This window comes from Artemia sp. Qi Xiang Cuo, chromosome 17 (assembly GCF_049724085.1).
Source record: "Artemia sp. Qi Xiang Cuo chromosome 17, ASM4972408v1, whole genome shotgun sequence".
In the NCBI taxonomy this organism is placed as follows: Eukaryota; Metazoa; Arthropoda; class Branchiopoda; order Anostraca; family Artemiidae; genus Artemia; species Artemia sp. Qi Xiang Cuo.
Genome location: NC_142810.1, coordinates 3,629,124 through 3,650,210, shown reverse-complemented (window position 1 = coordinate 3,650,210; position 21,087 = coordinate 3,629,124). Strand labels below are relative to the sequence as shown.

The 21,087-nt window shown below is 33.7% G+C and overlaps 1 protein-coding gene and 1 pseudogene across 1 annotated transcript in view; both read right to left on the bottom strand.

Moving 5' to 3' along the window:
* LOC148941808 (uncharacterized) overlaps positions 1-21,087 on the bottom strand; it is a 97,776-nt gene that overhangs the window by 59,671 nt on the left and 17,018 nt on the right. The window contains exon 3 of the mRNA XM_089103632.1: positions 18,265-18,549. Within this exon, the coding sequence (XP_088959758.1) occupies positions 18,265-18,331 (67 nt within the window). The 5' untranslated portion in view covers positions 18,332-18,549. The remainder of the gene's footprint in view (positions 1-18,264; positions 18,550-21,087) is intronic.
* LOC148941810 (uncharacterized) lies at positions 10,951-11,685 on the bottom strand (annotated as a pseudogene).

The window sequence follows — 21,087 nt, the reverse complement described above, 5'->3', positions numbered from 1 at the left end:
CTCCTCAACGCCTCGCTCTTTACGCTAAAGTTTGACTCTGTCTCACAACTTTATTTTTTAAAACAATAAAAAACTTTAGCGTAAAGAGCGAGGCGTTGAGGAGGGGACAGCCCCTTTCATATACGGAATAATTTCTGTTCGTTTTAAGTTTTAATGTCGCTCCTTACTTTCAGTTTAAAAAACTTGTTTTTTTTTATTTAATACTACCACAAATCACTATCAATAAATAAATGAAAACAAAAACGAACAGAAATTAAAAAAAATAGCCAAGTCAAACTCAAAACAAGCAAGAATTAACAGGCGTAAGGCTGATAATACTTATGCCTTTACAAGACCAGTTCAAAATTTATGCTATACTTAATAAAACACCAAAAACCAAATTTTCAGTTAAATTGTCAGTTAAATTGACATATACTGACATTTATTTTTTAAGGTTTTGATAATTTTTAAATTATTAAATTAAAGAAAGGTGAAAATATTTCTAACGTATTTTGTTTTAAGCCAAGCGCAAATTGTGTTCTGGTCTTTTTCCGGCAAATTGTGAAGGCTGTGGGGGTTTGTCATCCTCAAAGACGTAATTTCCAGACCTTTCAATTATGGTGAACAAAATAACTATTTAGCCATCTCAAAATTTCAATCAGATACATTTAGGAAAAATATTAGGTGTGGGGAGGGGGTAAACACCCTCTGATCACTTTGAATCTTAAAAAGGGCATTATAACTTCTGATTACTAATCCAATGAGCCCCCTCAGAAGTTTATACGATCACCCGTTCTGTATATGTACCTTATATGCCCCCTGGGCATAACTTACAACACGTGCCCTGAGGGCTCTGGTGAGGTTGTAATGCTCAACGACATTATCTCTGGACCTTTCAATTACAATGAACAAAATAACTATCTAAAAGTTTGGAATGGATGGGTTTGGGGAAATGGTGGGCGTGGGAGGGAGGGGGGTAGTTTCCCTCCACTCTCTTTCGACTTTAAAAAGGGCACTGGCCCTTTCAATTTCCAATCGAATGAGCTCTTTGAAGTTTTGAAGACAACAAATGGGACATCTCCAAGTTTATATCAGATGCATTTAGGGAAAACAAGAGGTGTGTGGAGGGGGGGGGGGTATCCTCTATCCGATCACTCTGAATCTCGAAAAGGGGACTAGAACCTCTGATTACAATCCAGTAAGCCCTTTCCAAAGTTTATACGATAAACCTTTCTATTTATACCTTATATTCAGCCTGGGCATAACTTACAACCCTTGCTTTGAGGGCTGTAATCCTCAAAAACATAATTTCCGGACCTTTTAACTACGTTGAACAAAATGGCTATCATAACATTTTGACTGAATGTGTGGGGAACTGGAGGGCGTGGTGAGGGGTTAGTTGCCCTCCAATCACTTTCAACTATTAAAAAGGGAACTAGCAGTTTGAATTTGCAATCCAATGAGCCCTTTTTGAAGTTTATACAACAAGTCCTTTAATACAAAGTGCCCTGGCCTAAGACACAAAAAAAAAAAAAAAAAAATAAATAAATAATACATTGTACCCACATCGCTCTTTACTCAGGCAGCACTATTGCGCTGCCCAAGATTACTTCCACCTAAAACCCTAATATGATTGGACTAATATAAATCTTTTTTGAATCTCTTTGAGTTTGTTCATACCTTACAGAAAACTTATGCTTTAATTAAACCATTAAAGTAAAATTAATTTTCAACGTTATCAACTACTTTGATTTTTATTGTTGTGTATGGGAATTAAAAATTACTTTGGTTAATCTAAAAATAATAAACTAATATTTGTCAAATAAATTTTTTATGAAACAAAGGAATTTTAAAGTAGGCTACTGCTATGGCTGAATCTAAACAGATAGAATTTTTTTTTTGTTATTTATCTGCTGTTGTCTAGCTCAAAAATTCGGCAAACAAAAACACACTCCTGGAAGTTTTTCTGCTTGGAACAAATAATGTCTTATAGATCTTGTTCAGTTGAACTATAGTTGGATTAATTGCAATTTCAAATTTTCTTCTTTTTTTTTCTAAACAGATAAACGCTTTTTAAATTATTTCAATTCTAAAATTGGAGAAAAAGGTGATAATAACCAAAATTTATTGAAGTAATCGTTAGATTATCACTCTTGAGTTTTTTCAAGGCTCCTGTTTTACCGCCTTTTTAAATTTTGAAAGAATTGTTTTCTGACTTCAAACTGTCCAAATACTTCACCCCCACCCCCTTATGTGCAAATATAAAGGTCACATAAAGACCTTTGAGGTTAGCTGCCAAAAAGGCAGGATTAGCAATAAGAAAGTGTTTTTAATTATTTTCTTTCATTATTTTTCTTTTAGTATAAACAATAGTCTAAATGCTGTAAGCAATGAGAAATCATGCTTTACAATCAATTTCGATAGCAAATACCCGTTTGACGGTTCCCCATGACTGGTTTCCTTGTACAGTCTATAGCACTGTGTTATATATTGAAATATATAATTTGGGCTTTATATCGGCTTCCAGTTGTTTCTAGTTTTTGCCGTAGTCACACTCCTTGTTTTTTTTTTTTTTTTTTTTTTTTTTTAAAAACAAAACAAGGCATGGATAAGATGTGCAGTAAACCCGGACTAGTTCATGCCAAGCGAAATTTTGCACAAAGCACCAAGTATATATGTAAGAATTTATTTTGTTGAGGGGGGAGGCCAAAGAATTTATTTATATTGTATACTTATTGATAATCTATGAAACTATTGAAAACATATACAGGTTTAGATGTTTGAATCTACAAGTAATTCCTTACTGCGAAAGTGCTTATTGGCACGCTGGAATGACATCAAGCAACAAAGAATTGAGGCCAAGTGAAAACAAAAATATTTGATTTTAAATTATTTCAATATTGAAATTTGTAAAAAAGGAGGTAATTAACGAAATTTATTGAAATAGTGTTTAGATTACCACTTTTCAGTTTTGTTTGTGGCTCTTGTTTCACCATCCTTTTAAATTTTGATATGTATTTTTGTTTCTGATGCTTTCTTGGGTTTGGGAGCCTCATTGCTACTGAGTAATTTGTTGAGATTTTATTTTTATAGCATTTTAGGGTTGCTTTTCTTTGTTATTTTTATTTGTTGTTGTAGGTGTTGAAGGTCCTTCAACAAGTGCTGCTGCAACCCTAATTGAAACCTCAAATTCTTCTCTATCACCAGTATATCAAATTCTCTCTGAGGGTGTTTCACCCAGGATTTCCACATCACTCCTAGAATTTGACTCCCAGGACGTGGGTCTCGATGACGAAGGTACAATTAAACGAATAATGTTTCTGAATTAGTTTTTAATAAGAAAAAACAAATTTTTTTTTTGCTAAGATAAAGCATGAAACATTACATAAAGCTTTAAATAGCGTTTTTGAAAGATTTTACTTCCATAAAAAGTTTTACTAAAAGTGTTAAACACAAAGCGATTGTTAGATTTAACGTTGAGAGCATTATTTAAGCAAGCTAAAGTTCCACAATGTCGGCAAAGTGCAGATTGATTTGCCATTCTAGTCTTTATTGAGCGAGTATAAGCATGTTTCTATTCAGAAAAATTAATTACTAACTACTGGATATGAAAATCTGAATAAAACTCTAAATTTCTGAAATCAGTTTCGTAACAATCAACTTTATTGCTCTTAAATTTGTGCCGACCTCGTGCTATGTCTAGTTTTACAAATTTGTAGACTGGTATTTGTATGCTCTGTGGCTCTTCATTCTTTCTGGGTGAATTATTCAGACAATGTTATTGTTCTTTGATCTTCTATTTGTTAATTCTTTTTATTTTGTAGAAGGTGAAGCTGCTTCAACAATTGATACTGAAACGATGAGAGAAACTACTTGTTATATTCTGTCATCTGGGCATCAAAATTAACCTTTGGGTGTTTCATTGAATATAACATCTGAATCAGACTTAGAGGAACTTGATAGAAATGACGAAGGTATATTTGGAATTATTAGTGGTACTTTAAAATTCAGGCTGATGAAGGATAGTTTTGTTGAAAGTTTTTTCCTACCTAACAAACGTTCTTCACGTTTTTGTATTTGAATAGTATTGCCAAAAGTGTTTTTGTCATTCAAATAGATAATTAAATAGTATTCCCAAAAGTCTATGGTAACACTTTAGTTTTCATTTTGGCTCGTAGGCAAGTGCATCAAAGAAATTTAAATGCACAGTACTGAAACAGTTTAAGACAAAAGTAGGTCTTGAGCATCTCAACATTAATCTAAAAACTTTTTTTTTAAGTAACTAGAGAGTTACACTAGCAAAGTAGAGGGGGAGTTTGTTTTTTTCTTTACTGATTTTTTGAAAATTTTCTGCGTAACACAAATTTTCTCCCGAACATGATGCAGCTTAAGAGAAATAACTTCCCTTTTAATTCTTTTTCTGAACAGGAATAATTGAAGCCATTTTCGTTTGGAATAGTTCAAGACTATTTAAGTTACAACTATGGGATATAAATGTAGACTGGTTTAAGGGAATACAAAGACATAAAAAAAGAAGAAAGACAGAATTTAAATGAAAGATAAAAGAGAAAATAAATGAAAGAAGGACAAAATCAAAACTCAAATGCGGTTCATATTCTTGCTCCCATTTTCAGCTCATCTGAGGTTAAAAGCTCCTATGGCAGTTATTGCTCTCTCTTTCGTCATTTTTTATCCCAATTAAACGCAGAGTTTTTGGAAAGGATGGGCGGGGGGGGGGGGGGGAGTGTAAACCACATCACTGAACATTGGTTTTCAGAGTTATTGCATGCCCATGGTAATTAAAGAAAGAATTAAAGGAAATGGGAAATTCCTCTGAGGGTGTAAAGAGGGAGGCTTTGAAGAGATTGAGATGAAGGAAGAGCCTGTGTATCTGTTGGCCTCAAGCAACACAGCTGTTTTTTTTTTGTTTTGTTTTTATTAACAAATGGGTCACAAAAAAATAATATAAAAATCCCCGTATAATACTAACAAAACAAAACTGCATATAATACTAACAATATTAAAATAGGTTCCGACGGCATATTAGCGTATTTGGGATGACCCCAGAAAAAAGGAACACTTCAACTACTTATACAGTGTTGGCCTGCGGTGAGATGTTAGTAGTAGTACTCTAGTAGACTCAGATAATTACATATATCACGTTTGTAAGTCTTTCTTATAACTGACTCTCCCCACCCCCCACAGCCCGCTTCTGCTTTGGTATACCCCTGGAGTGTATGTTTGGTCGTTCAGTTTAATATTACTTAAATAATAAATCATACAAAAATATTCTCGAATGATATGGAGAAAGATAGATGTACAGCACGGAGAAATCTTGACGAGATAATTATTTATTGAAGCCTTCTATGTCTCACATTAGTAAAAATTTCTTATAACTGACCCCCCCCCCCCCTTCCTCTCCCCACTTATTCCTGGATATACCCAGAGAGCAAACATTTGATTGTTGAGTCTATTATTGGTTTTTAATTAGGTCTTGCAAAATTACATATTTAGGTTCACTATGAATAAAGATTCACCAGAAAATAATTCGTTGAAACTTTTAGAAGCATATATAGCTTATTTTTCATACTCTATATAACTTTCAAACATCTTAAGTTTTGAAGCTGACAAAGACAATTTTTATTATTCATAATCTAATTATCCTATGAAATTGAACTAACTTAAAGTTTCTTTTTTAATTTTTATTTAATAATTAAAGCAACTGAATAGAACCAGTGTAAGACAATGTAGATCCCAATCTTTTAATACCTTTTGAATGTTTGACTTTCACTTACATTTGTTATTAGAGTCCGACCGATATGGATTATTTGGGTCCGATAAAGATACCGATTTTGGTGGTTTTGGTGACTTTTTTCAAATCACCATACATTTTGAAGATTGATGCATCAGGTGTGTAATGACAACTGCTGCTATTCTATCACCACAATCAGACTTAGCTGATTGCTCTGTCCCAAGGACTGGACAAGCAAAATTACCTGAGGAAAATCTGGTGCGATCTTCTGGATAAGTTGCAAATATAAGACTCAATATTTATTTCCCGTAAGCCGATAATGTCTCTGACCGTCATATCGGTCTGATAATGTTGTTCGGGCCCTAATTGTTATAATGCCAATTTATGTGTTTTTACTATTTTATTAATTTGAGTAAAGAAATTTAATTCTTTTTTTTCACTGCAAGGGTGATGCATTCTACTTTGTGCAGCTCTGATGGTGTGAGTCATCCAATACTCTTAGGCCCAAACCAATCGTTATGGTGAAAAAACTGACAGAGAAGGCTATTGAAGAACTTACAGTTGGAATCTGGCGATGCGGCTCCTGTGGAAAAGCAGAGAAATCTCTTTTGATTCTAGATCTTCACATTGAAACAGGTTGTTAAGAGCTTTCACCAATAGAGTGTGATATCTGCCCAGCAGTAGTTCGTGATTACAGCAATTTTGTTGTTCATTACATAAAACACCAAATGAAAGAGACAAGGTGATGTGCCATGTGTTTAAGAGACTATATTAATGATATCAGACAACATCTAGAGTTACAACGCCACTTTTCGCGAAAAATGTCTGAACTAGACCTACAGGAAAATGAATCGCTAGTCATTTCACAGAATTCGTCAGAAAGCCAATACTAAAATTAATTAAAACCTGAATCTGATGAAAAAATTTTAGACGATCAGAAAACATACTTGCTCAGTAAAAAGAATACAAAATTAGAAAGACATAAAAGTATACACACAGAAAAGAAGATATATGAATGTAATCTATGTAAGAAAGGCTTTTCATTTCCAAGCTCTTTGAAAAAGCATCAAATAGTGCATACGGATGAGAGACCATTTGAATGTGATATATGTAAGAAATGCTTTTTTTATCAGGCAATTTGAAAAAGCATCAAAAAGTGCATACAGGTGAGAGGCCATTTGAATGTGAGATATGCAAGAAATGCTTTTCTTCACCAAGCCATTTGAAGCCCCACCAAATAGTGCATTCAGATGAGAGACCATATGAATGTGAGATATGTATGAAATCTTTTCCTTCTTCAAGCCATTTGAAACAGCATCAAATAGTGCATACAGGTGAGAAACCATTTAAATGTGAAATTTGTATGAAATGCTTTTCTAGATCAAGCCATTTAAAAGCGCACCAAATTATACATACAGGTGAGAGGCATTATGAATGTAAAACGTACATGAAAGGCTTTGTTACACAAGTTAAATTAAATCAGCACCATACTATACAGACAGACGAGAGCCAAGTTGAATGTGATATATGTATTAAATGCTTCCCCACGCAAAGAAAGTTGAAAAAGCACCAAACAGTGCATACAGATGAGAGGCCATTTGAATGTGATATATGTAAGAAATGCTTTTTTAGATCAAGCAATTTGAAGGAGCATCAAATGGTGCATGCAGGTGAGAGCCCATTTAAATGTGATTAACGTAAGAAATGCTTTTCTCGTCCAAGCCATTTGAATATCCATCAAAGAGTCCATACAGGTGAGAAACCATTCAAATGTAATTTATGCAAGAGAGCATTCTCAGCGAAGTCAGCCCTGAAACATCAACTAACAACCCATTCTAGGAAGAAGTCTGATAGTTAAGAATTAAAACTTTGGATGGAACAGTTATTTTTGTAGACAGAAGTTGAGATAGACGTTGAAGAAGTAGAGCTGTTCCTTACAAGCTAATTCTTAGATATGAATCAGTCTTTGCTATATGTATCAATAAAAATTCTCTGGTTTTTCTTATTCTCTGACAAGTAAGGCTCGATCTTTATCTGAGAACTCTTGCAATTGTAAAGCTACAAAAGCAGAGCCAGTGTCTATTTTCTTCTGTCTTAGTGCCTATTTTGCCTTCTAATTTCTAGTGCCTGGTAAAATATCTATTTAAATGGGTAATTTCAACTCAAATAGAATTCTCCAGAGCTCAAAACGCATGATTATCAGGATTTTGAAGTATCCGACCATTTAACAAGAAAAATAAGGTCCTGTGGGACATGGTTCTTACCTTAGCACATAATAAAAAGAAATGAAAAGTTGTTGTTTCGGTGTTGTTTTCGTATTCGTTTCAAAACACTTAGCAGTTTCTTGCTCCACGAAAAATTTAAGAAATCTCAAAATGGTCTCAACAAATACACTATCCTTAAGAGGGCGTAAGTGGATCGTGTAGTATATTAATTTGACTTAATATTCGACTATTTTTGTCCCACAATATTTATTATTTCACAAGACTCAACACTTGAGTCTTGTTATATCATCGAATTTCATTCTATCTATCTACTTGGGGGGGAAGGATGTAAAGGCAAAAGTCGGACATTAAACAATTCAGTTGAAAGTGCATGGTAAATTTTTGTCATCTCGTCCACAAGGAAGTCAGGTTAAGCTGAGTTGAACTGAGTCCTTACAAACAGTGAAGGAAGAACCATGAGTAATTTTGATTTTTTTTTTTTTTTTTTTTTAAATATTCTCAATCTTAAACGTCGGATCTTTGCTAAGACTAGTTAATATACTATTAAATATTTTAAGTATCGAAAGCAATTTTAAGCAGTAATTATTATTCTAGCAGATTTAATTATTTAAGATGCCAGGTCACTTAAGGTAACATCTTAGTGAATCCAAGGTCACTTTTTTAAGCAGAAAAAAAGAATTTTTTTGCTTTGTTGACAACAAAATAATGTTTAACTACAAAACTTCATCTCAATGCAGTTTTACAACTGCAACTAAAAAGTCTATTTTCTGGACCAGCCTAAAATTTTTAGTATCAACTGGCCAAGTGGACACCAAATTTTATTTGAGAGGGGGCTCCCAAAGATTTGCTGATATATTTTTTTTTTATCCAATTGTTTGAAACATACACCTAGGCGACAAATATACAAAAAAGTGAAAAACCTATCTGTTTTCAAAATAAGTGCCCATTCTACATCAAAATGGGACACCTCCATCCATGCTCATGACTTCTAAAGACCAGAATATAATTTGTACTTTACTGAAAACAATACTTATTTGGAGCTGTTTTTATTTTAAGTATTAGAAACAAGAGCTTTCAACTGGCTTTCCGGCTTTTTACTCTGTGCATAAGATTTTGCAATGGCTAGTTCTGAGTCTGTGGTCAACTCCTTGATAGATAATACAGAGAAATCATGTACAATGTCTAATACTGTGCATGCACCCATGATAACCAAGAAGCTTTTTCCCAACCTTTGTCTGCTCTGAAATTATTCCATCGACTACGAAGTATAGAATATTTGATTACAAGGAATATAGAAAATACAAGATATCGTTATTGTCTTCTGTACGATTTTTTTTGGCACTGACAGTGGTTTCAACATAAAATTGATCTGTTTTCTAATAACAACCGAAAGCACTGGTTTTTCTATTTTTTAATTGAATGCAGTTTGCACTAGCTTTTAGTTACATCAACCATACTAAACCAGCGCTCTTGAGATTAGAACTCTAGAACGTGCTGTTTGACTTCTTGAAAGAAAGTGAATGTCTGAAAGAAATCTTTCACTAATATTCTGTGGCATTAAACTGTAAGGTACTTTAATCAAGAAAAAACAATAATCTATGCAGAAAAGGTAAAATCTCATATGTGCGATCTTTGCGCTTTAATGGATCCAAGAACAGGATTATAGATTTCTCCAATATTTATAATGGAGAAACAAATTAATTTTTGGAGGATTTTGGAGTTCAAAGTGCAAGAATATGTTTGAAACTTAATGTCAAGAAGACTAATTCTCTAAGACTGGGATTAAGTGAAGGTGAAGAGGTGATGTTGTATAACGAAAAGATCGATCAAGTTAACAGCCTCATTTACCTTGGTAGTTTTACCTGATCCATGTACTTCCGTCTCTCCCCATCAGGTAACGCATCCGCTCTCACACTTACCAAACAGCCCAATTCGCCCTCTTGGTCCTAAAATAAATCTCCTTCCTGTACCTCTCTGACCTGTGCATATAGATCTAGAAGCCGGGAATTTGCCATCTCCTCTTGCCACTTTTGAATCTCCTGGCCCTGTGACCTTACCTTTGTTCTCTCATCTATCACACCGAACCCTCCCTTCCGTCCTGGAGATCATTCAGACCGTACTCTTGCGTTACTCAAACGCAGTAATCATGCGTTTTGAGCACTGAAGAATTCTATTTAAGTTGAAATTACCCATTTAAATAGATAATTTCCCAGGCACTAGAAATTAGAAGGCAAAATAGGCACTAAGGAAGAAGAAAATAGGCACTGGCTCTGCTTCTGTAGTTTTACAAATACAAGATTTCTCGGAGATCAAGCCTTACTTGGCAAATAATAAGAAAAACCAGAGGATTTTCACTGATGCATAGAGCAAAGATTTAGTTCAGATCTGAGAATTAGCTTGCATGGAACAGCTTTAATTCTTCAACGTCTATCTCAACTTCTGTCTACAAAAATCATGATTCCATCCAAATTTTTTATTGTTAACTATTAACTATCACACTTCTTCCTAGAATGGGTTGTTAGGTGTTAATTCAGAGCTGACTTATCTGAAAATGTTCTTTTGCATAAATTACATTTGAATGTTTTCTCACCTGTATGAAGTCTTCGATGGATATTCAAATAGCTTGACAAAGAAAAGCATTTATTACATCTATCACATTTAAATCGGCTCTCACCTGTATGCACTATTTGATACGATTTCAAATTGCCTGGTCAAAGAAAGCATTTCCAACATATATCACATTCAAATGGTCTCTCATCTTTTTGCATTATTTGATGCACTTTCAAATTGCTTGGTGAAGGAAAGGATTTCCTACATATTTCACATTCAAATGGCCTCTCATCTGTAAGGAGTATTAGGTGCTGTTTCAAATTGCTTGATGAAGAAAAGTATTTCTTACATACCTCACATTTAAATGGCCTCTCACCTGTATGCACTATTTGATGATTTTTCAAATGGCTTGGTGAAGGAAAGGATTTCCTACATGTCTCACATTCAAATGGCCTCTCATCTGCATGCATTATTTGATGCGTTTTCAAATGGCTTTGTGAAGGAAAGCATTTCTTACATATATCACATTCAAATGGTCTCTCATCTGTATGCACTATTTGATGCTTTTTCAAAGAGCTTGGAAACGAAAAGCCTTTCTTACATAGGTTACACTCATATATTTTTTTTCTGTCTGTATACTTTTATGTCTTTCTAATTTTATATTCTTTTTACTGAGCAAGTATGTTTTCTGATCGTCTAAACTTTTTTCATCAGATTCCGATTTTAATGAATTTGAGTAGTGGCTTGCTGACGAATTCTGTGAAACGACTAGCGATTCATTTTCCTGCAGGTCTAGTTCAGACATTTTTCGCAAAAAGTGACCTTGTAACTCTAGATGTTGTCTCATATCATCAATACATTCTCTTAAACAAATGGCACATCTCCTTGTCCCTCCCATTTGGTGTTCTATGAAATGAACAACAAAATTACTGTACTCCCAAACTACTGCTGGGCAGATATCACACTCTTTTGGTGAAAGCTCTTCACAACCTGTTTCAATGTGAAGATCTAGAATCAAAAGAGATTTCTCTGCTTTTCCACAGGAGCCGCATCGCCAGATTCCAACTGTAAGTTCTTCAATAGCCTTCTCTGTCAGTTTTTTTTACTCATAACGATTGGTTTTGGGCCTAAGAGTATTGGATGACTCACACCATCAGAGCTGCACAAAGTAGAATGCATCACCCCTGTAGTGAAAAAAAAGAATTAAATTTCTTTACTCAAATTAATAAAATAAGAAAAACAAAGAAAATGGCATTATAACAATTAGGGCCCGAACAACATTATCAGACCGATATGAGGGCCAGAGTCATTATCGGCTTATAAGGAAGAGGCTTATAAGTCAGTTATAAGAAAGACTTACAAACGTGATATATGTAATTTTCTGAGTCTACTAGAGTACTACTACTAATATCTCACCGCAGGCCAACACAGCCTGAGGCCAACACAGCTGTGCTGCCTGAGGCCAACAGCTACAGAGGCTCTTCCGTCATCTCAATCTCTTGAAAGCCTCCCTCTTTACACCCTCACAGGAAGTTCCCATTTCCTTTAATTCTTTCTGTACAAGTTTGTATGACAATTTTACTTAAAAAATACAATTATGAAAGAATTATTACCATGGGCATGTAATAACTCTGAAAACCAATGTTCAGTGATGTGGTTTACACCCCCCCCCCAGCCTTTTCAAAAACTATGCGTTCGCTTGGGATAAAAATCGACGAAAGAGAGCACAATAACTGCCATGGAGAGCTGCAATAACTGCCAGGAGCTTTTAACCTCAGATGAGCTGAAAATGGGAGCAAGAATATGAACAGCATTTGAGTTTTGATTTTGTCCTTCTTTCATTTATTTTCTCTTTTATCTTTCATTTCAATTTTGTCTTTCTTCTTTTTTGATGTCTTTGTATTCCCTTAAACCAGTCTACAGTTATATCCCATAGTTGTAACTTAAATAGTCTTGAACTATTCCAAACGAAAATGGCTTCAACTATTCCTGTTCAGAAATAGAATTAAAAGTGAAGTTATTTCTCTTAAGCTACATCATGTTCGGCAGAAAATTGGTGTTGCACAGAAAATTTTTAAAAAAATGAGCAAAGTAAAAAAACAAACTGTACTCTACTCTAGTTACTTAAAAAGAAAGTTTTTAGATTAATGTTGAGAAAACTTAAAAAAAAAAAAAATGTTGAGAGGCCCAAGACCTACTTTTTTCTTACACTGTTTCAGTATTGTGCATTTAAATTTCTTTGATGCACTTGCCTACGAGCCGAAATACAAACTAAGTCTTACTATAGACTTTTGGGAATACTATTTAATTACCTATTTTAATGATGAAAATACTTTTGGCAATACTATTTAAATACTAAAAACGTGAAGAACGTTTGTTAGGTAGGAAAAAACTTTCAACAAAATTATCCTTAATTTTAAAGTACAACTAATAATTTCAAATATACCTTCATCATTTCTATCCAGTTCCTGTAAGTCTCATTCAGATGATATATTCAATGAAATACCCAAAGGTCGATTTTGATGCTCAGATGACAGAACATAACTAGAAGTTTCTCTCATCGTTTCAGTATCAATTGCTGAAGCAGCTTCAGCTTCTACAAAATAAAAAGAATTAACAAATAGAAGATGAATGAACAATAAGATTGTCTGAATAATTCACCAGTCTACAAACTTATAAAACTAGACATAACAAGAGGTCGGAACAAATTTAAGAGTGATAAACTTGATTGTTACGAAACTGATTTCGCAAATTTAGAGTTTTATTCACAGATTTTCATATCAAGTAGTTAGTAGTTAATTTTTATGAATAGAAACATATTTATACTCACTCAATAAAGACTAGAATGGCAAATCAATCGGCACTTTGCCAACATTGCAACTTTAGCCTACTTAAATAATGCTCTCAACGTTAAATCTTACAATCGCTTTGTGTTTAACGCTTTTAGTAACACTTTTTATGGAAGTAAAATCTTTCAATAGCGCTATTTAAAGCTTTATGTAATGTTTCATGCTTTATCTTAGCAAAAAAAAAAGAAAAAAAATTTCTGATTAAAAACAACTAATTCAGAAACATTATTTGTTTAATTATACCTGCGTCGTCGATACCCACTTCCTGGGAGTCAAATTCTAGAAGTTTTGTGGACATCCTGGGTGAAACACCCTCAGAGAGAATTTGATGTCCTGGTTATAGAGAAGAATTTGAGGTTTCCATTAGGGTTGCAGCAGCACTTATTGAAGGACCTTCAACACCTACAATAACAAATAAATATAACAAGGAAAAGAAACCCTAAAATGCTATAAAAATACAATCTCAACAAATTACTCTGAAACAAAGAAGCTCCCAAACCCAAGAAAGCAACAAAAACAAAAATAGATAGCAAAATTTAAAAGGGCAGTAAAACAAGAGCCTTGAACAAACTCAAGAGTGATAATCTAAAGATTACATCAATAAATTTTTGTTAATTACCACCTTTTTTACCAACTTTAAAATTGAAATAATTTAAAAAGCGTTCATCTGTTAAGGAAAAAAGAAGAAAATTTGAAATTGCAATTAATCACACTATAGTTCAAATGAATAGATCTAAAAGACATTGTTTGTTCCAAGCAGAGAAACTTCCAGGAGTTTGTTTTTGTTTGCCGAATTTTTTTAATAGACAAAAGCAGAGAAATTACGGAAAAAAAATTTAACTCTTCTTTTATTTTTTTGGATTCAGTCATAGCAGTAGCCTACATTAAAATTCCTTTGTTTCATAAAACATTTTATTTGACAAATATTAATTTATTATTTTTAGATTAACCAAAGCTATTTTTGACGCCCATACACAACAATAAAAATCAAAGTAGATGATAACGTTGGAAATTAATTTTAGTTTAATGGTTTAATTAAAGCATAAGTGTTATGTATAGTATTAACAAACTCAAAGAGATTCAAAAAAGATTTATATTAGTCCAATCATATTAGGGTTTTAGGTGGAAGTAATCTTGGGCAGTGCTATAGCGCTGCCTAAGTAAACAGCGCTGTGGACACAATGTATTATTTATTTTAAATTTTTTTGTCTTATGCTAGGCGCACTTCGTATCGAAGGACTTGTCATAAACTTCGAAAAGTGCTCATTCGATTGCAAATTCAAACTGCTAATACCATTTTTAATAGTCGAAAGTGATTGGAGGGCAACTAACCCCCCTCCCATGCCCACCATTTCCCCACACATTCAGTAAAAATTTTGAGATAGCCATTTTGTTCAACGTAGTTGAAAGGTCCGGAAATTATGTTCTTAAGGATGACAACCCCCCTACAGCCCTCAAGGCAAGGGTTGTAAGTTATGCCCAGGCTGCATAAAAGGAATATATAGATAGTGTGATCGTATATACTTCGGAAGGGGCTTATTGGATTGGTAATCAGAATTTCTAGTCCCCTTTTTAAGATTCAGAGTGATTGGAGGGTGGATTCTCCCCAACACATCATGGTTTCCCGAAATGCATCTGATAGAAATCTTGATGTGACCCATTTGTTGTCTCAGAAACTTCAAAAAGAGCTCATTCGATTGGAAATGGAAAGGGCTAGTGCCCTTTTTAATGGTCGAAAGTGATTGGAGGGCAACTAACCACCCATCCCATGCCCATCATTTCACCAAACCCATCCAATCCAAATTTTTAGATAGCTATTTTGTTCAACGTAATTGAAAGTTCCGGAAATAATGTCTTTGAGGATGATAACCTCACCAGAGCCCTCAGGGCAAGGGTTGTAAGTTATGCCCAGGGGGTATATTAGGCATATATATAGATAGGGTGATAGAATAAACTTCGGAGGGGGCTCATTGGATTAGTGATCAGAAGTTCTAGTGCCTTTTTTAAGATTCAAAGTGATCAGAGGGTGGATACCCCCTCCCCATACCTCGTATTATCCCGAAATACATCTGATTAAAATTTTTAGTTAGCTAAAAATTTATTTTGTTCACCATAACCTGAAACTTGAAACACCATGAAACACCATGACCTGAAAATTACATCTTTGAGGATGACAATCATCCAGAGCCTTCACAATTTGCCAGAAAAAGACCAGAACACAATTTGCGCTTTACTTAAAAAAAAATACGTTAGAAATATTTTCACCTTTCTTACTTTCATAAATGAAAAATTATCAAAACCTTAACGAAGAAATGTCAGTATATGTCAATTTAACTGACAATCCACGGTCATTTGTTTGTTTTTTTTTTTTTTTAAGTGAAGCACAAATTGTTAACTGGTCTTGAGAAGGCATAGTGGTTATCAGCCCTACTCATGTTAACTTTTGCTTGTTTTGAGTTTGACTCGGTTATTTTTTTTGTAATTTCTGTTCGTTTTTATTTTCATTTATTTATTGATAGTGGTTTGTGGTAGTTTTACGCTTGGAAGATTATTTGACTTAATTTTACTCATTCTTGGCTTAATGGAGCTCTTTACTTTTCTTTGAAAACTCGTCTTGTGGAAAACTTTTTTTAAAATTAATTCCATGAAATGAGAGACTTTGCATATGAAGATTACTAGCACCCAGTAATAACATATTAAAAACCAGCATTGCAATTTTTTCTAGTCTGCCTTCCTAATAGTGAATCCTTATGTGCATTTTAGGCTAAGACAAATATATTTTCTGCATTTTCTTTGATTCATTTGAGGGCAAGAAAATTTGTCTTATATACATATAGATGTAGATAAAATCACAATACAATATATAAAATATTAAATCACAATACAATAGTTTTGCAAGTATTTGAGCAAAGAGTAGTTGCAGCAACATGATCCTGAAAGTTGGGGATAGATAATTACACACGCAATACTATTATTTGATATTACACATGCTATGTACTTATAGATAATTACACACCTTACATGCTAATTAAACACTTTATACAAAGAATAGTATATAACTGGTTACAAATTCAACATATACATTTTATTAGTCTGTTTTTGTTTAATCCGTCATTATCTTTTAGGATGAGGGGCAGACACAAAACGATAATTGCAACTGATTTCAATTTCTTCATATTATTTCTTAATTCCTTCCTTGGATTCCTGGCCAAAAGGGGTTGCTACAACACTTCACGGTGCCTAGGAAACATAAATCTAATTTGTTTTCAAGAGTAAAAACCAAACCAAAACATGGGGAGGGGGAAGTAGTAATTCTTTAAAATTTTTGTTAAAAAAAAAAATACTAGAAATCCATTTTTCAAAAGACCCAAAAGAGGCATTTTTCTAAATTTAGGACGGTTTATGCCCCCGGGATCTCCATTGAATTTCACATCTAACACAAAAACTGACTTTTGTCTCTATTATTGAAGCTCAATAGGACTTTCTGTCTCTTTCTGAGTTTCTGGGGAGGGAAGATTAGTTCTATAAATCAATAATAGAACTAAGGGATTAAGGGCTATCTGTATATACGTTATTAAGAAAACTTGTTAACACATTACACAAAATAGTTAGTAGTTGCCGTTAGAGGTAGTCATAGTAGAGCTTTCCGTTAATCACCAAATACTTGAACGCGAGAGGAATTATTTTTGGTAAAGTACCACACACAGCATATCGTCAGTCGGTTACCAAAAGGACGTATCTCCATAATTGTAAATTTTCAGAAGAGCAAATACGGGCGTGGGGACTTGAAAATGATTGATTTAGTTTAAACTGGTTTGAATTATGTTTGCACTGGAATGGCCTCAGCTCTTTGTTTTTTGTTTTCTTTCAGTTTTTGTCACTAAAAAGTACTAGACAAATCCGGTTTTCAAATGCCCCAAAAGAATTATATTTCTAATTCTAGGAGGGTTTATACCCTGTGGGTCTCAATAGAATTTCGTATGTAACACAAAAACTGACTTTCGTCTCTATTATTGAAGCCCAATAGGACTTCTTACGCACATCTAATATTATATTGCAAAACGAATAATTTGACATGCAAACTAAAATCTTTTTAATTCAATGGAACAAAATGAATTCTAAAATTTGTCCTAATCTAGCATAATTCAGGAAAGAAAGCATAATTCAAATCTAGCATAATTCAGGAAAGAAAGCATAATTCAAAACCGGTGCATAATGGAATAAGATAAGAGAAAAGTCCCCTCCCTTTTCCTGGATACAGCTTTTCAAAAAAAAAAAAAAAAAAGAAAAACAGAATAATATAGCCAAATTCAAGGGAAATTTAGGTTGAAAATTTTGTATATAGATTAAGATATTTTATTGCATTAAAATATTGTTGTCTAATTCTAACAAGGCATCCTTTAATACATTTTAGCAGGGATCTGTATCTTTGATTTATACCTGCTATATAATTGTTTTCTTTTTTTAATGCTTGGTTAAGCCAGTTACAAAACACCTAAATACACTATTTAAAAAAATAGTATAAAAGAATTACGACTAGTAAAATAAGTTGATCATTCAGATAAATATTATGGCTGCCACAAAACAACCTTCACTTTTGGATGTAATTTTTTTTTTATCATGCCTGCATTCAAGAAAGAGAAAATTCTTCTGCCTGATGTAATATTGCCTTCTCAAACATACAAAATCACAGTTAAAATTTTAAGCTTTTATTTGTTTTGTATAACAAAACACTTTAATCTACCTTAACTCTTATGGGTTTGATAGGAGGGTATATGCAGTTACATATTTATTTGTAACTTTTTTCCTGAACAGTAATTAATAAGCAAGAGAACACAAGAAATTATTTACTAAAGCAAATTAAGCTGTAATTTTATTCTTTTAGAGTAATTTTAATTGAATAACTTACCATTCTTAACAGCACAACCTTCAGAAAAGGTGACACCTCCAGCCATTGGAATTCGAGGCGATTCCATAATAGACCCTCTGAATAAAGTAAATACTGCTTATCAAATTTACAATACGTACTAGCAATAACACTTGGATAGAATACTCCAGTAGTACAGGGGGGAGCAGAAGCACAAAGTCCTTAAAAATACACAAGCTAAATTGACTCCTTTGAATTAACTCAATGCTGATTGTGCCTTGATGCAGTTGAAAGCATAATTTAAACTTCTTCAGCAGCCAATAGGATCTGAAATATGATTAGTTATGAATTTTTTTTTAATTAAGAGCAAGCTAAAATTTAAAGACTGTCGCCTTATCTAACTGAAATAAATTGTAGTACAACAGATCCAGTATGGACCTTAATTTTGCTCCAAAGTGCCAATTAAGGTAAGTTTGGAATTTAACTTGTAACCAAAATCCAAATTAAAACAGCATATTTGAATTTTTTACCTTAAAAATTTAGTGGATATTCTAAAATAATATTCTGTAATAAATAATTCTGTAATAAAATTACAGAATAAACACTTTTATCAACTAGGAAAAGTGCCACTTTCCGAATCCAATTCGAAATCTACACCAGAACCAAGAAAGATATTCTCTGGTTTTGCTGCAACTCGACTCTTCTTTTACATATGTTATGCAACTTAAAAATGTATTAGCAGACACACAGTCCCAGCTATCCGGCACAACAGTCAATCAGTTGCTGATCCTGAGCTGAATTTTTCAACCAATATTTCTGATCTGTTTTTTCCTTCAATTCCAGTAGTCTATCCCACACCTTCTTTATATGATGTATCACATAAGAAGGGACCAATTCTGATTACTGATACATTGGTTCTAAAGGAACTTACCCTCCTGAAATTGAATAAATCTTCCAGTCCAGATGGCATTTACCCGTGTATCCTACATGAATGTTGTACAATTTTGTGTCAACCTCTTTCCCTGCTGTTCAAGTTGTCATTAAATCTTTCCCCTCTGATGTGGAAAACTGCACATATCATTCCTAGATTTAAAAAGGTATATACGACCTTGCTGAAAATTATTGACCAATTAGCATGATATCAGAAGTTGTTAAGGTTCTTGAAAGAATAATAAATTCTGCAGTTGTTAAACACCTTGATGCAAATAATGTTTTACACAGTTCACAACATGGCTTTTGTTCAGAAAGATGGGTTGACACCAATCTCCTTGAACTGTGTGATCACATCACCAAGTTAATTGATATTGGGGACCGGCTGAGATGATTCTGCTTGACTTTTCTAAAGTTTTCGACAAAGTTTGTCACAAGCAACTTGCAATTAAATTACGTACAGTCAAGCTTGAAGAAAAATCCCTCCTCTGAATCCTTGATTTACTTTATTTGCAATCTCAATAGGTGCAGTTATTTGATGACTCTGGTAATTGTATTCATTTTCCCCCTATGTATATTCTGAGTGAAGTTCCTCAGGGAAGTGTTTTGGGCCCTACACTATTTAATATCTTCATCAATGATGCTCCTTCCATTATCAGCAGTAAATCAACTTTTCCAGACAACCTAAAGCTTCTTGGACAAGTTTTTTCCAGTGAAGACCATGCCCTGCTACAAATAATCTTCAACTGCAGGGTCAATGGGCTGAGGCCTGGCTTCTTGAATTAAATGTTACCAAGTGCCATATTATTGACTTTGGCAAGCAAATAATTTCTGACGCCCAACTGGCTAATCAGGAAACAAAAAATGGTAAAACAGAGAAAAACAAGGATTATAGAGGCCAGTGAAAAATGTGGACTAAAATGCAAATATTTTGGTCAAGACCTCCGCTTGACTGTCCTCAATGCATGATAATAACATAAAAATTACTAATACAAATCCAAGGATACTATAAAAAAAAATTTCAAACCATAAAACAAAGCACAATTAAAATTTGACAACCCTTTCCATGTAATGGTGAAAGAGTAACTGAATAAAACAACACAGTACTGAATGGGAATTCAATGTTTTAATTTATACAGAACATTTTTAAAAAACTAAACACTTTCCAGGTGAAACATCATCAAAGATTAGGTTAGGATGCAAAATGTGATTTTTTTTTATTTAAGTAAAAACGATTAGGATTAATTAGTTCATTATAATTGGGACTTAAATAGATTTCTCCAGTGTCTCTATTGAGAGCCACCTTTTGGTGAATGTACTTTTTATCTCGACTGCCTCCCTTAAAACTTGGATGAGACCTTTAACAGGGCAATAATGGAGGTGTTATCAAATGAAACGACATGGTGCGGGTTGTCATACACATGTTGAGCCAAGGCGGAATCAAAAGTCTCAGGCCTTTGACGTAGATCCATAGCTTTGTCGATTGAGGACCTGTGTTCCAACAATTTTTCCCTCAATTGCTGGTGGGTTCTTTCAACATAGAAACAGCTCCAAGAAGAGGGAACCCTATATACACCACTGCACAAAATAGGGCACGTTTTATCTGTGTCGCTGTTAAAATAGTTCTGAATTTTAATAGAATTTTTGAAGGTGACATTTAAGTTATGTTTTTTTAGAATTCTTTGCAGTTTGTCACCTTATTTGGGAAAATAGGCTGAAACAGTAAAGACTTTCTTATCACCCACTAAAGGGATGATATCCGTTGGAGGTTGTGGAGATGATGAATCCTTTTCTGCCTTTTTTTGTCTTTTTTCTATGATGGATTCCAGTAACTTGATGGGATATCCATTGCAATAAAAAATGTCCTTCAGATAATTCAATTCTGGGATTATATGAGCTTTTGAACAAATTCTTATAACATGATCAACTAAAGAT